The sequence below is a fragment of the Vombatus ursinus genome, unplaced genomic scaffold (assembly GCF_900497805.2).
Source record: "Vombatus ursinus unplaced genomic scaffold, bare-nosed wombat genome assembly UNPS02014173.1, whole genome shotgun sequence".
Taxonomy (NCBI): Eukaryota; Metazoa; Chordata; class Mammalia; order Diprotodontia; family Vombatidae; genus Vombatus; species Vombatus ursinus.
Genome location: NW_020953951.1, coordinates 2,225,765 through 2,237,926, shown reverse-complemented (window position 1 = coordinate 2,237,926; position 12,162 = coordinate 2,225,765). Strand labels below are relative to the sequence as shown.

The window sequence follows — 12,162 nt, the reverse complement described above, 5'->3', positions numbered from 1 at the left end:
AAACTAGGGTGGGAATGAATGTACTTACTTGAATATATTTAATGGTAGTTCTTCAAAGGACCAAGTTGAGCCTGTCAGCTTCTAATAAAAAGCAGATGCTGAGCATTAAATATGAATTCACAAGTGGAAGGCAGGTGAGAAGCTGTCTACAACTGAGGGGTCCCTGACTATAAAAAGTAGCTATGATGCCAATACCTCCAGAGGCAGTGTGAAGCTCTAACAGAAGCCACAGACTAAACAGAAGAAGCTTGGAATGAATGAGCATTTATTAATGTTCTAGACACTGTGTTCAATAATGCCCAACCAGTCAAAACTCCTATTACTCCACTCTGCTTTGCTACATGAATTCCCTTTCCCCGACTCCCAGAGTTCACAGTGCAATTCCAAGATGCTCTCCCTGGAATGACAGGTGGAAAACAAGATGTCTGCTTTCATTTACTCAGTCCATAGGTTAATGCTGTTCTTATTCCTAGGTTCTCTCTAATTTATTCTCAAGATCAAAGCTAAAAACAGAGACATAAGCACAAAGCAACTCATTCAACACAGACACCTTTGTTCTTTGTGAGAACACAAAGAACAGCATGCACTCTGAGCTTCAACTGGTAAACAAAAGCTATTTGGCACATCAACATGTTGAAAAGAAGCTCCTTAAAATGTCAGGAAACAGTCTGGAAAATAATTTCTAGAGAAGCCACCAACCACTAGGAGTCAAAAGAAACTCTGGCTTCTAGCATAAAGTTAAATGGCAGAGGAAAAAAGGATTCTCTTTTTTTTTAAGCACATGAATGGAAATTAGGTAGTCAAATTAATACAAACCAGTTCCTAATTTTTTTTTAAACACATGAATGGAAATTAGACAGTCAAATTAACACAAACCAGCTCTAGGTCAGTATTATATACAAAAGCAAGTACTCAATGAACACTTCCTACAGGAATTCAAATCCCCCCAGATGACCTCTTGGGGTCAGAGAAGAGAGGTTCTGGGAAAGAGGTATCCCAATGACACTTTCCATGCAGAGGGAAGGGTTTTATGTGAAAATTGAATGGTCATGGCTGATTCCTTATTAGAATGCAAAATCCAAACTCTACATGACTTCTGTGTTCTTTTCTTTTTCCATGTCTGTACCATATTTATAATTAGTAGGGCAAAGCCTTTTCTAAGATTTAAGATTTAACTAAACAGGACCAGCTAGATCCATCTGCAAAACTCTTTTTAAATGGCTGACTGAGATAAAAGAGGGAAGTCAAGTACTCTTGAATAGTCTCTCTACAACCTATTTGTGTGGAAAAAACAGGTGTGAGTGAGCTCTTCTCCCACCAATTAGTATTGAGATGCCTTACAGAAACTGAATCAAGGGTAATTACCCACAGCTGATAAAGAGGACAAGGCCTGTCTGGATTAGTGAAGCCACAGGAACCAACCCAATTGATATTTAGGAAAACCTCTATCTATTGCTGAAGTCTGGCCAGTCACATATTCCATATCATCAGGTGCCATGATGCTAACCTAAAACCAGCTATGAGGTACCATCCCTGTTCTAAAAGCAAGGGACACTGCTTATACATGACCCAGTGCTGCGCACAGCTGGGCCCTAAAATAATGAGGCAGCATAGCATAGTACAAATATCACTAGATTCATAGTCAGAACACTCGGTTTTTGTCCTGGTTCTGCCTGAATATCTTGGGTAGATCAGTTACTTCCTCCCTTTAGTCCTCAGTTTCCTTATTTGCAAAATGAAGAGACTGGATTTACTAACTTAGAAGGTTCCTTCAGCTCTAGAGACAACAAAATTCTTTAAATTCTAAAAGCTGATTAGTCTCCTCTAGTCCCAAAAGATTAACTGTTTTTTTCCCCTAGAATGACTTAAGGAACTAGGAAGTATTAGCAAGTAATCCCCAGACATTGGAATTCAAATGCCAAATCTCTTCTTTCAAATTTAAGAGATTAAATTCAATTTAGAGGTGACTTGTTTCCGCATTTGTTTTAAAAATTTTGAGTGAAGTATCAGGAAAAAATCTCTTATCCTCTAATGTTGGTTTCTTCTGCCCCCTAAATGGGAAACAATGGGAAGGTATAAGAATTTTCCATCAACCTTCAAATGACAGCCACCCTGACCATTACCCATTATTTTCTGAGAGCAAAAAAGAACTAGTATTAAAAGAGCTAACCCCACCACTGATACTGCCCCCAAAAAAGGCAAAAAAAAAAAATTAAGGGTACCATTTAATCCCTGGGGAGCCTATATAGCAGGTACTAGAGAGCAGATATTTGCCTAAAGAGATAGGAAAAATGTCCAAGGCCCTTATTCTAGAGTTCAGGGAGGCTCTACAATTTACCCTGATAAAGTTACCAGGGCTAACTTTGGAGTTAACCGTGTAATACAGGTAACCAAGACAAATATGGGGTAACCAAGACAAATATAGTAGTTCTATTATTATTATCTATTATATTATATTATTATATAATAATTATATTCTTAATAATATATAAAATAATTATATTATTATATGATATAAAATAATTATATCATTATATATTATTAATTATTATTAATTATTGTAAAGTGCTTTACAAATATTACCTCATTTTATCCTCAAAACAATCCTGAGAGGCAGGTGCTATTATTATGCCCATTTTTACAGATAAGGAAATAGGTTGGTCAGAAGTTAAGTGACTTGACCAAAGTCCCATACCTAGTCAGTATCTGAGGCCAGATTTGAACAGGTCTTCCTGACTCCAGGTATAGCCCTCTAGCCACTGGGCCACCAAAGCATGGTCCGAAGTCTGGAGAGTGTGGAGAAAGCAACTTGAATGGTGAGTTTCTAAATCCTATGTTATGATCTTATGAACCTCATTTCCACTGTACCAGACCTTAACAGGTTTTCTTGTGTCTGTAAGAGACTAGTCTAGGATTTAGGGAGAATGGGGGAAAGGAAGGAGGATATGTATTTTGTTTTGTAATATGTTTGCCTTGTGATTGTAATTATAGGAGTCACTTATGGGAATATCTCTTATCCAGCAGACAGACCCATTCCTGTAACAAAGAAAATCAACTAAGTAAAAAACCCAATATAGTGATAATACACTGAGTATAGTATCCATGGTGACAGAGAGAATCTTACCATAGTAGTTCTTCACCTCTCTTTCTCGAGGAGAGAGTATATTTCATTATGTTCTCTAGGATCAGCCTCGATTTTTCAATTAGTTTGACTTCCTTTTAGACCCTTTCATTTGTATTGTTGTAATCATTGTGCATACTATTCTTTTGTTTCTGCATACTGCACTCTGCATCATTCCACACAAACCTTCTCATGTCTTTCTGAATTCTGTATATTCATAATTTATTGCTGCACAATAACATTCCATTACACATACATCAATTTTTTCAGTTATTCCTCAATTGATGGGTATTCACTTTGTTTCTAGTTCTTTGCTACCACAAAGAGTACAGCTGTGAATATTTTGGAATATAATGGACATTTCTTTCTGTGTTTGACCGCCTTGAGTTACATGTTTAGTGGTGGGGATCACTTGTATTTAAGGGATATAGCTGCCTGAGTTCAGGAGATACCTAGGGGTATAACTACCTTCCCATAACTGGCCAAATCAAACTACATGGCAAGAATCTCCCTTGATTCCTGGTTCACCTTCGGTATGGTGACTTCCGGGTGCTATGAGAGATTAAAAAGTTTAAATACTTCCATGGGTTCAGTCTCTTAGATTCTTTACATTCATAATTTACTGCTGTACAATAACATTCCATTATACATATATCTATTTCTTCAGCTATTCCTCAATTAATAGGTATCTACTTTGTTTCTAGTTCTCAGCTACCACAAAGAGTACAGCTGTGAACATTTTTGAATATACTGGACATTTCTGTGTTTTCATCTCCTTTTCCTATCACTTTAACACTTAACAGAATACAATCTGTCCTCTTTTCTCATCCCCATTTCCCAACTTTATCCTACTCATGTCCTAATTCAACCCTTCCCACTATTTCCACTGTGCCCTCTGGATTTCCTGTTCCATAGTGAACAAATTCCCCTTCATCCTGTACTGTCTCACAAGCTTTCCACCTCTTACACCTCATTGAGTCCTGGCTCTCCTCTGATGACACTGAATCCCCAGTTATTCTCTCCACTACTAACTGTATAATATTTCACCTCCCCCCTCCCAAGTCCTTCTACCCTGGGGAGGTGGAGTTGATGAGTTAGGAATACTCCTTGCTTCCCTTTGCACTTCCAGACTCTCCCTCCTTCACTCAGTAACTTTTCTTCCTTTGAAGTCTATTCAATCAAAATTATGATAGCTGTAGAGTATCAAGCCTAGGTCATTCTCCTCCCTGTCTCAAGGAGTTCAACATATGGCTCATCATCTTCTCTCCTCTCCCATTTCTGTCCTCACACTAGAGGACTTATATATCCATGTAGATGCTTCCAGACTCCCTAACTTTCCATTTCGCCAACCCCCTTAAATCCTATCACTTATTCCATCACAACGGAGTCACACATAGGAATGGTCATGCACTAGATCTTACCATTATCCACAAGTGTTCCAGTTCCCTAATCAGAAACTCTGATATTTCCCGGCCTAACCATAGCCTCCTGTCATTTACCTCTCCCTATGCATCACTTCTCTAATACTCTTTTCTTTGCCCTCATTGAGACCTCTAATTCCTCTACCACTTAGTACTTTCTCAAGTTATTACCCTTGCTCTGACTTCACTTTCCTCCCTCTCCAACCTCAACCCAATAGTTTAGTTCTCCACTGTCCTCTGCTCTTGAATGCCTTGCTTTCTCTTCTAATTGTTGCCCTTTTTTTGCCAAATCTTCACCCCAGATTACACTCCACAATCCATCTCTCACTCAACCCCGGCCCCCCTCCCCATTTATGAGTTGATGAATGCAGCTTGAGGAAGTCTCCCAACTGGGAAGACTGGTAACATTACAAATTCATAATATAAGACCTCACTGTAGCAAGGCTGTCCTTTTGTTCCTTCCTAACTTAAATGTTTTCCTATCTCACTCATCATAGATATTATTCTACCTCTCTTTCCTCTTCAAGGCCTCCACTACATCTCCCTCCCATCTTGGTTGAAGATTGTGCTTCTTATTTTACTGAAAAAAAAAACTAATGCCATTCAACAAGAGTTCCATCCTTTCTAGTCCTTTTTTATCTTAAAAACACTTGACATCATGTCCCACTCTCTCCTCTTTTCCCCAGTCTCTTACAAAGGGGTGGCCCTTCTTCTTACTAAACTCAAAGATAGATACACCTAGATAAATGTCCTTGATCCTATGCCCTCATCTTCTCCAGCAGATTGCATCTTCAATCATCTCCCCTCTCATGAGTCTTAATCTTATTCCTATCAATTGTTTCTTTCCCCCTGATTTCAAATATGACTTGTCTCCCCTATCCATAAAAGAAAAAAAATCTTCACTAGACCCCACTCTCCCCTCAAACTATTCCTTCCTTTTTCAGTCAAATTCCTTTTAAAAAAAACTTTCTACACTTGCTGCCTTCACTTCCTCTCCTCTTGCTCACTCCTCAACCCTTTGCAGTATGGCTTCTGATTGTATCACTCAGCTGAAAGTGCTCTCTCCAAAGTTACTAAGGATTTCTTAATTGCCAATTTTCATGATTTTTTTTTTCAGGTTTATAGCTTAAGAGTTTTTATCCCAGTGTCTGTGAATTGGTTTTTAAATATATTTTCACTTCACTAAATATTTCCCAATTATGTGTAAAATTTTTTTTAACATTCATTTTTTAAAATTCTGAGTGAAAGATCAGGAAAAAAAAAAACTATCTTCTAACATTGGTATCTTTCTGCCCCACCCACCCACCCAAATGGTGAGAAGGATTGAGAATCTCCATCATCTTTTAACTGGGAACCACCCTGACCATCGGTCATTACTTTCTGAGCAAGAAGAATAAACAGTATTAAAAGAGCTGACTCTAGTGTGTACTCTGCAAAAAAGAAAAAAAAGATCTAAGGACTAGGTGGGATACCAGTTAATCCCTGGGGAGCCAATGTAGAAGGTGAATGGCCTGTATTTTTAGAAATTTGGTTCATTTCTCTATATAATTGAGAAGAGGCCTTTACCGGAAAAATTTGCTGTAAAAATTTTCCGTTTCCTGTTTTGATTCTAATTTTGGCTGCACTTAGTTTTGTTTGTGCAAAATCTTTTTAATTTCATGTAATCAAAATCCATTTTACTTCCCACGATGCTCTCTATCTCTTGTTTGGTCATAAACTCTTCCCTTATGCATAGATCTGACAGGTATGTTTTTCCATACTCCCCTAACTGAATTACGATACCACAGCATTCATTTTCATTTATTTTGTTATTGTTTCAATTTATGCAGTTGTAACCTTAAGTGGGTTATGCCCATCTATCTACCTTGTAATCATTTGCTATATTGGTTTCCTGGTTCTGCTTACTTCTATTTGCAGCAGCTAAATTAAGTCTTCTTATACTCTGAATTCTTCATATTCAACATTTCTTATGATATAAAAATATTCCATTAGTGTGAGCTTAAACTGGCTCACATCAGCTCATAAAAGCTGATTGTTCTTTTTAAGTGTAAGTATATACACTGAAACAGGCAAATGCTACAAATCAGGGGCTGATTTACTGTTTTGTCAATTGTCTAGACTTAAGAAAGTGATGGAGAAATGTTAATAATGCAGATTAAACTTAAAAGTATGTCATGCGTATGCTATTTTTTTTTCTCCCAGAGAGACAACTGTTAAACATTTCCCAGCACACCTCTGATTGCATTATTTAACTATTGTCAGTCAATGGAAATCCACATTTTTTCTAGTTCTTTGCTACTACCAAAGTGCTGTTTAAGGTATTTTTGTATATATGGGAGCCTTTCTTTATATCTTTTGACCTCCTTAAGGTAAATGCCTAGGAACAGCATCCCTGGGTCAAAAGGTATATGAACTGTAGTCACTTTCTTAGCTTTCCAAATTGCTTTTCAGAATGCTGGGACCAATTCATACCTCCATCAACTGTGTATTAATATTCACGAGGCCTTTCCTGATCCCTTTAGGTGTTAATGTTATCTCCCTCTTGAAATTACTTTATATATAACCTGGTCCCCAAATAGGAGATGAGAAAATGAACTTCCCTTCCTTCTTTCAAAAGGTGGAGGGATAACGGTTGTGGAACACTGCATATACTGTTAAACTGGTCAATGTGTTGGTTAGGATTATTGAGTTCATGTCCCCCTCTTCCCCCTATCCTTCTTTTTAATTCGGTAATAAGGGCATACTCATTGGTTTGGGGAAGAAGGCAGTTTATATATAAATTAGTTAAAGAAAAAAATCAACAATTTGTAAAAGTTATTTTCTATCACTTTATGCTTACTTAGTATTTATCAATGTACATGGTGGAGCCCTCTAATCCCCCAGAAAATATAAGCTCCTTGAGGACATGGATTGCTTAATTTTCCTTCACATACACAGCATCTAGAACAGTGTCTTGCAGATAGTAGGCATCTAACAAAATATTTACTGAATCAAACTGAAGCAGTATTTTTTTATAGATAAGGAAACTAAGGTGGAAATTCCCTTAGGCAGGGAGTTAGGAAACCTAGGTTTTTCTAGCCTGCACTAAAAATTGGTGTGACCTGGGGAAAATCCTTCTCTCTCTCTCTGCAATCTGGGCCTCAGTTTTATCACCTGTAAAATGTAGGAGAGAGGATTAACTGGATGGCATCTAAGGCTCTTTCAGTTCTAGTTAATTAATCATTTACTCAGGGTCGCATATCCCAGGTCTCTTGATAGTCTACTGTTTCCTCTACTATACACCACACTGCTTCCCCTCCCGCTAATAAAATCTCAAAATGGACAGCTGCCCCGGACACTTGTCACATTATATTTCAGATATAAGACTGAAAGGAATGCAGCCACTGATATGACTAGGAGGGGCTGGTCAGCTACATCAATAGCAGAGACAAACACTGCAGCCTGCCAGCTGAAAGTTCAGAGAGGAGTGTCAACTACAAAACCAACAGCTCTCCAGCTGTGTGCAAAGCCAGGGTTTCTCAGATGGAATTTCCATCTAAGGAGAGAGAGAAAGAGGCAGCTGACAGGGGCCAGCTCCCTCATGCTGACTCTCATTTGTTTTTTGTTGCCTTTTGGCCTTTCTCTAGAGTCACATGAGTAACTTAACCCACAATGAGCAGTCACTGATCTTCTCAGCAAGTGGGTGCCAGCTGCACATACGGAGAATTTAGCTTAATCAGAGCTTCTTGGGCTTTCCAAGACCTTTGACAAGGTTCTGGAAATATCCCTTGCTGAATGAGAACAAGTCAAAGATCAAAACACTGTGACTTCTGGAGCAGCTACTTGGAGACACTTTCACTTCTGGTCTCCAAGCTTTTCAGGGACTATTTGGGCATCAGAGGCATTAAGTCATGCCTGAAGATAAGGCTGATAGGCAGGTTATGCATAAGTAGGTCCACATAACACCAGTACCCAGTTTGAGTATGGGAGGAGAGGGCCCTCATTCTTGTTCTTTGTTGGGACCTCCCTGTCCCCAAGTTATATACCTACAGTCTCCCTCAGACTTAATTCTAGCTTCTTCAGCTTTCTATGGAAACCTAGAAAAAGTAGTCACAACAAAGGTCAGTTTACAGTTCTTACTCTAAAAGTGTAAGCCTCTGGAGGTTTCTATAAGCAAAGTCAGGCTGAGGCCAGCAGAATTTAACTTAATACTTAAGAACATCTTACAGACTTTTTATCTTCAAAGTATGTGACACACACCTCTGTGACTCCATGATCACTAATACCCAGTTTACAGCTGAGAAGCCAAGCACAGAAAGACAAAAAGTTTCTGGGGAAGACAGGAGGAGACTGAACGCTATGAAAACGATACCCAGCTTCTCAACCTCAATGACTGTCGAGGCTTGAAAGAACTTCAGAGGACATCTAATCTAACCCACACTTACATATTTCTTCCAAGGAGGTTGTCTTTTTTTTAAGGGAGATGGAGAAGGGATATTGAGAGGACAGAAAATAAACCCATTTCACTTTTGGACAACTTTTAATAGAGTCTTTCCTCACATTGAGATAAAATATGACTCTGCATTTTCCACCTATTGCTTCTATTTGTGTCCTCAGAGGCCAAGAAGAACAAGTTTCATCTGTCTAACCTATGAAAGCCCTTCAAAGAACTGAAAACAGTTAACCATCATCTCCCTCCTCTACCCAAAATTTTTTACATGGAAACATACTTGCAGGTAGGGAAATCACATCAAGAATGAAGAACAAGTAATATGGATATGTTTTGTATAACTTTGCATGTATAATCAACATCATGTTGCTTGCCCTCAAATGAGGCAGATGAGGGGCAGGAGGGAGGGAGAGAATTTAGAACTCAAAATTTAAAAAAATGAATGTTAAGGTTTTTTTTTACATGTAATTGGGAAATATTTAATGATACAAATTAAAAACATTTTTTAAGTAAAGAAAAGCAAAAAGAAACAAGACAAGCATAAAAGTGGCCCAGGAGAAATGTTCCACTTCCCTTAACACAAGTGTCTTCTATCAAATAGGAGCAAAGTGGGAAATGGCTTGGCAGCATTTTATGAGCAGTCATCATAGGCTGTCTCATTCTCTGCCAACACAAAAGCAAGAAGACCCTCTTAGAAAGGTCTCACAACTGGGGAAGAAGACAGACTACTGACACCTTCCACCGGTCGACATTTGGTTCATGTCTGCTCTCACCACCTTACCTCTCATTCTCTTCTTTCACTGCAGTAAATTGTGTTGACTGTCGATTGGCTCGGGCCTGTTGCTCCTGAGCCTTCTCACTGGCTTCTAGCTCTTGTTCCAAGGAAGAGCTGGTGCTGCCCTCTCGACTGACATTGCTACTGCGTCCAGGGCTATTCTCTGTGGAGGCCCTCGGGGATTCTGTATTCTGCTTCAATGTCTGAAGCTTGGCAAGAGGGATGATGTCACAGTTTTGCGGCCGGTGCCATACAGTTCTCTGAGTGGTGGCATTATAATAATAGAAACGAGAAGTGTTTGGGTCAAAGAGTTCCCACCACTGGTTCTCATTGGTACGCTTAATCCGTACGCCAGCAGGTGGGTCCCATACACACTCGCCTGTGATAAGATTGGCATACATGCGCTCTCGTGTTCGGGGCTCGATGATTTCCACCCATTCTAGCCTGGAAAAGGAAACACAAAGAAGAGAATGTCTATTAGGTAATAAGAAGAGAAAGGCACCCTGAGGAAAAAAAGAGGAGGCAGCATGTGCCAGGGAAGTCAAACCACTGCCACCACCTTGACCAAAGCCTCCCTTTCATCAGACCCCAATGGAGACAACCCAAGTCTCCGAACCCAAGAGCTCTGGGAAGAGATCACTGGACCTGTAGCCACCAGTGAGGGGAAAAATCATTATGGAGAAAAGGCTTACTTTCTTCACCAATACCAATACCAACTGCTAACCAACGGTGACCAAAGGGGAGGTAAACCCAAAAGCTCTGGGAGGGCAGTACAATCCTGCCTCCAGCCCAGCCCTGCAGCCATCATCCTGAGATCCACCCCCATCACCCAAAGGGATGATGGCAATTGCTTTCATCAGGTGTTGCAGTCAAAGCCACTGAATACCCAAAGAAGAAAGTTCTAACCTCCAAAATGAAATGATCCAACATCAGAAACTGATGAACTTTAACTTAATTTCAAAGTAAACAGAACTTAATTTCTCTCCTTAGCTCCTAAGCCCTGACTCTATCCCAATAATCTCCAGCAGCTCCCATTACTTCTATTATTAAATATAAAAGCCTCCATTTGACATTTAAGGCCTTTCTCAACTTGGACCCTTTCTATCTTTCCAATCTTCTTACAATTTATTCTCCTCTATGAATTCTATGATCCAACTATGCTGACTCACTTGTTATTCCTTGCACTCAATATTCCATATGCCATCTCTGTCTGTTTGTAGTGCCGGCTGTATTATCCCATGCCTGCAATCCATTCTTTCCTCACTTTTGACTCTTAGCTTTCCAGGCTTCTACCCTCAAATCCGACCTTCAGCAAGAGGTCTTTCCTGCCTTCCTTCCCCTCAATTCTTTATCTTGTGTGTGATGTTACTTGCATGTTGTCTCACTCATTAGATTGGCAGCTCACTGTGAGCAAGGCCCATGTTTTTGCCTTTCTTTTTATCTATAGCACTCTTAGCACAAGGCTTTGTACATGGCAAGTACTTATTACTGACAATGACAAAATGAAAAACAGTCTGTGTCCTCAAGGAGGCTACGTGTTAATAACAGAAGAAAAATTTTATGAGATATAGATAGCCATTTTTAATTTTTTGAAGGGTTATCATTTGAAAGGATGAGGAGACTTCCTTTTTTTGGTTCCAGGAAACAGGCATACTGGATGAAAATTACAGAGACAAAGATTTTGGTTCAATATAAAGAACATTTTCCTAAAAAGCAGACAGGGCTTTTAAATTTAAAACTGAATAGGTTGCTACTAAGTTAATTATCACTAGAGGTCTTCAAATGGAAACTGAATGACTCACTCTCACTCTTTCCTTGAAGCCTCCTCCCTAAGGAGATACCTCTATGCCTGTGGCTCCTTCATCTGAGTGGTCAGTTTCTCCTGAAACCTCATTTTCAGGAAGGGTCCAGTCTAGTCGTGTTCACTCCATTCCTCTCTGGGCTTCACTCACTTCTTTCTCCAACATGCCCTCAACACCTTCACTCTCATCCCTACCCTCATCCCTTGATTTTCAGCGTCCTTTTATGTGCTGTCTTGCCCTCCACTAGAATGTACACTCCTTGAGGGTAAGTACTATCTTTTGGCTTACGACTATATCCTCAGCATTTAGCATAGTGCCTGGTACATAGTAAGCACTTAATAAATGCTTACTGACTTCCTGACTTGACCTGATAAAGGGTTAAGTTTGGCTTGAACCTGATGATCTTGAAGAGTCCTTCTAACTGTGAAGCCAATTTGTTTCCCTAACTGACACTCTATTGGACTCCCCACAGTGACTATTTCAAACTTTCTTTTCTTTTTACTAGCCTCCTACACTACCTCCTCCTCAGTCTCTGAAAAATTGCAGGCCATTTGTCACGAGTTTCCCCTTCTCCCCTGGAGTTCCATTCTCCTTTTTTTTAAAAAAATTTTTTA

At 39.4% G+C, this 12,162-nt stretch overlaps 1 protein-coding gene across 1 annotated transcript in view; it reads right to left on the bottom strand.

The window, feature by feature from the left end:
* Window positions 1-12,162, bottom strand: part of ARHGAP39 (Rho GTPase activating protein 39) — a 362,112-nt gene that overhangs the window by 169,135 nt on the left and 180,815 nt on the right. The window contains exon 4 of the mRNA XM_027859887.1: window positions 9,753-10,190. Within this exon, the coding sequence (XP_027715688.1) occupies window positions 9,753-10,190 (438 nt within the window). The remainder of the gene's footprint in view (window positions 1-9,752; window positions 10,191-12,162) is intronic.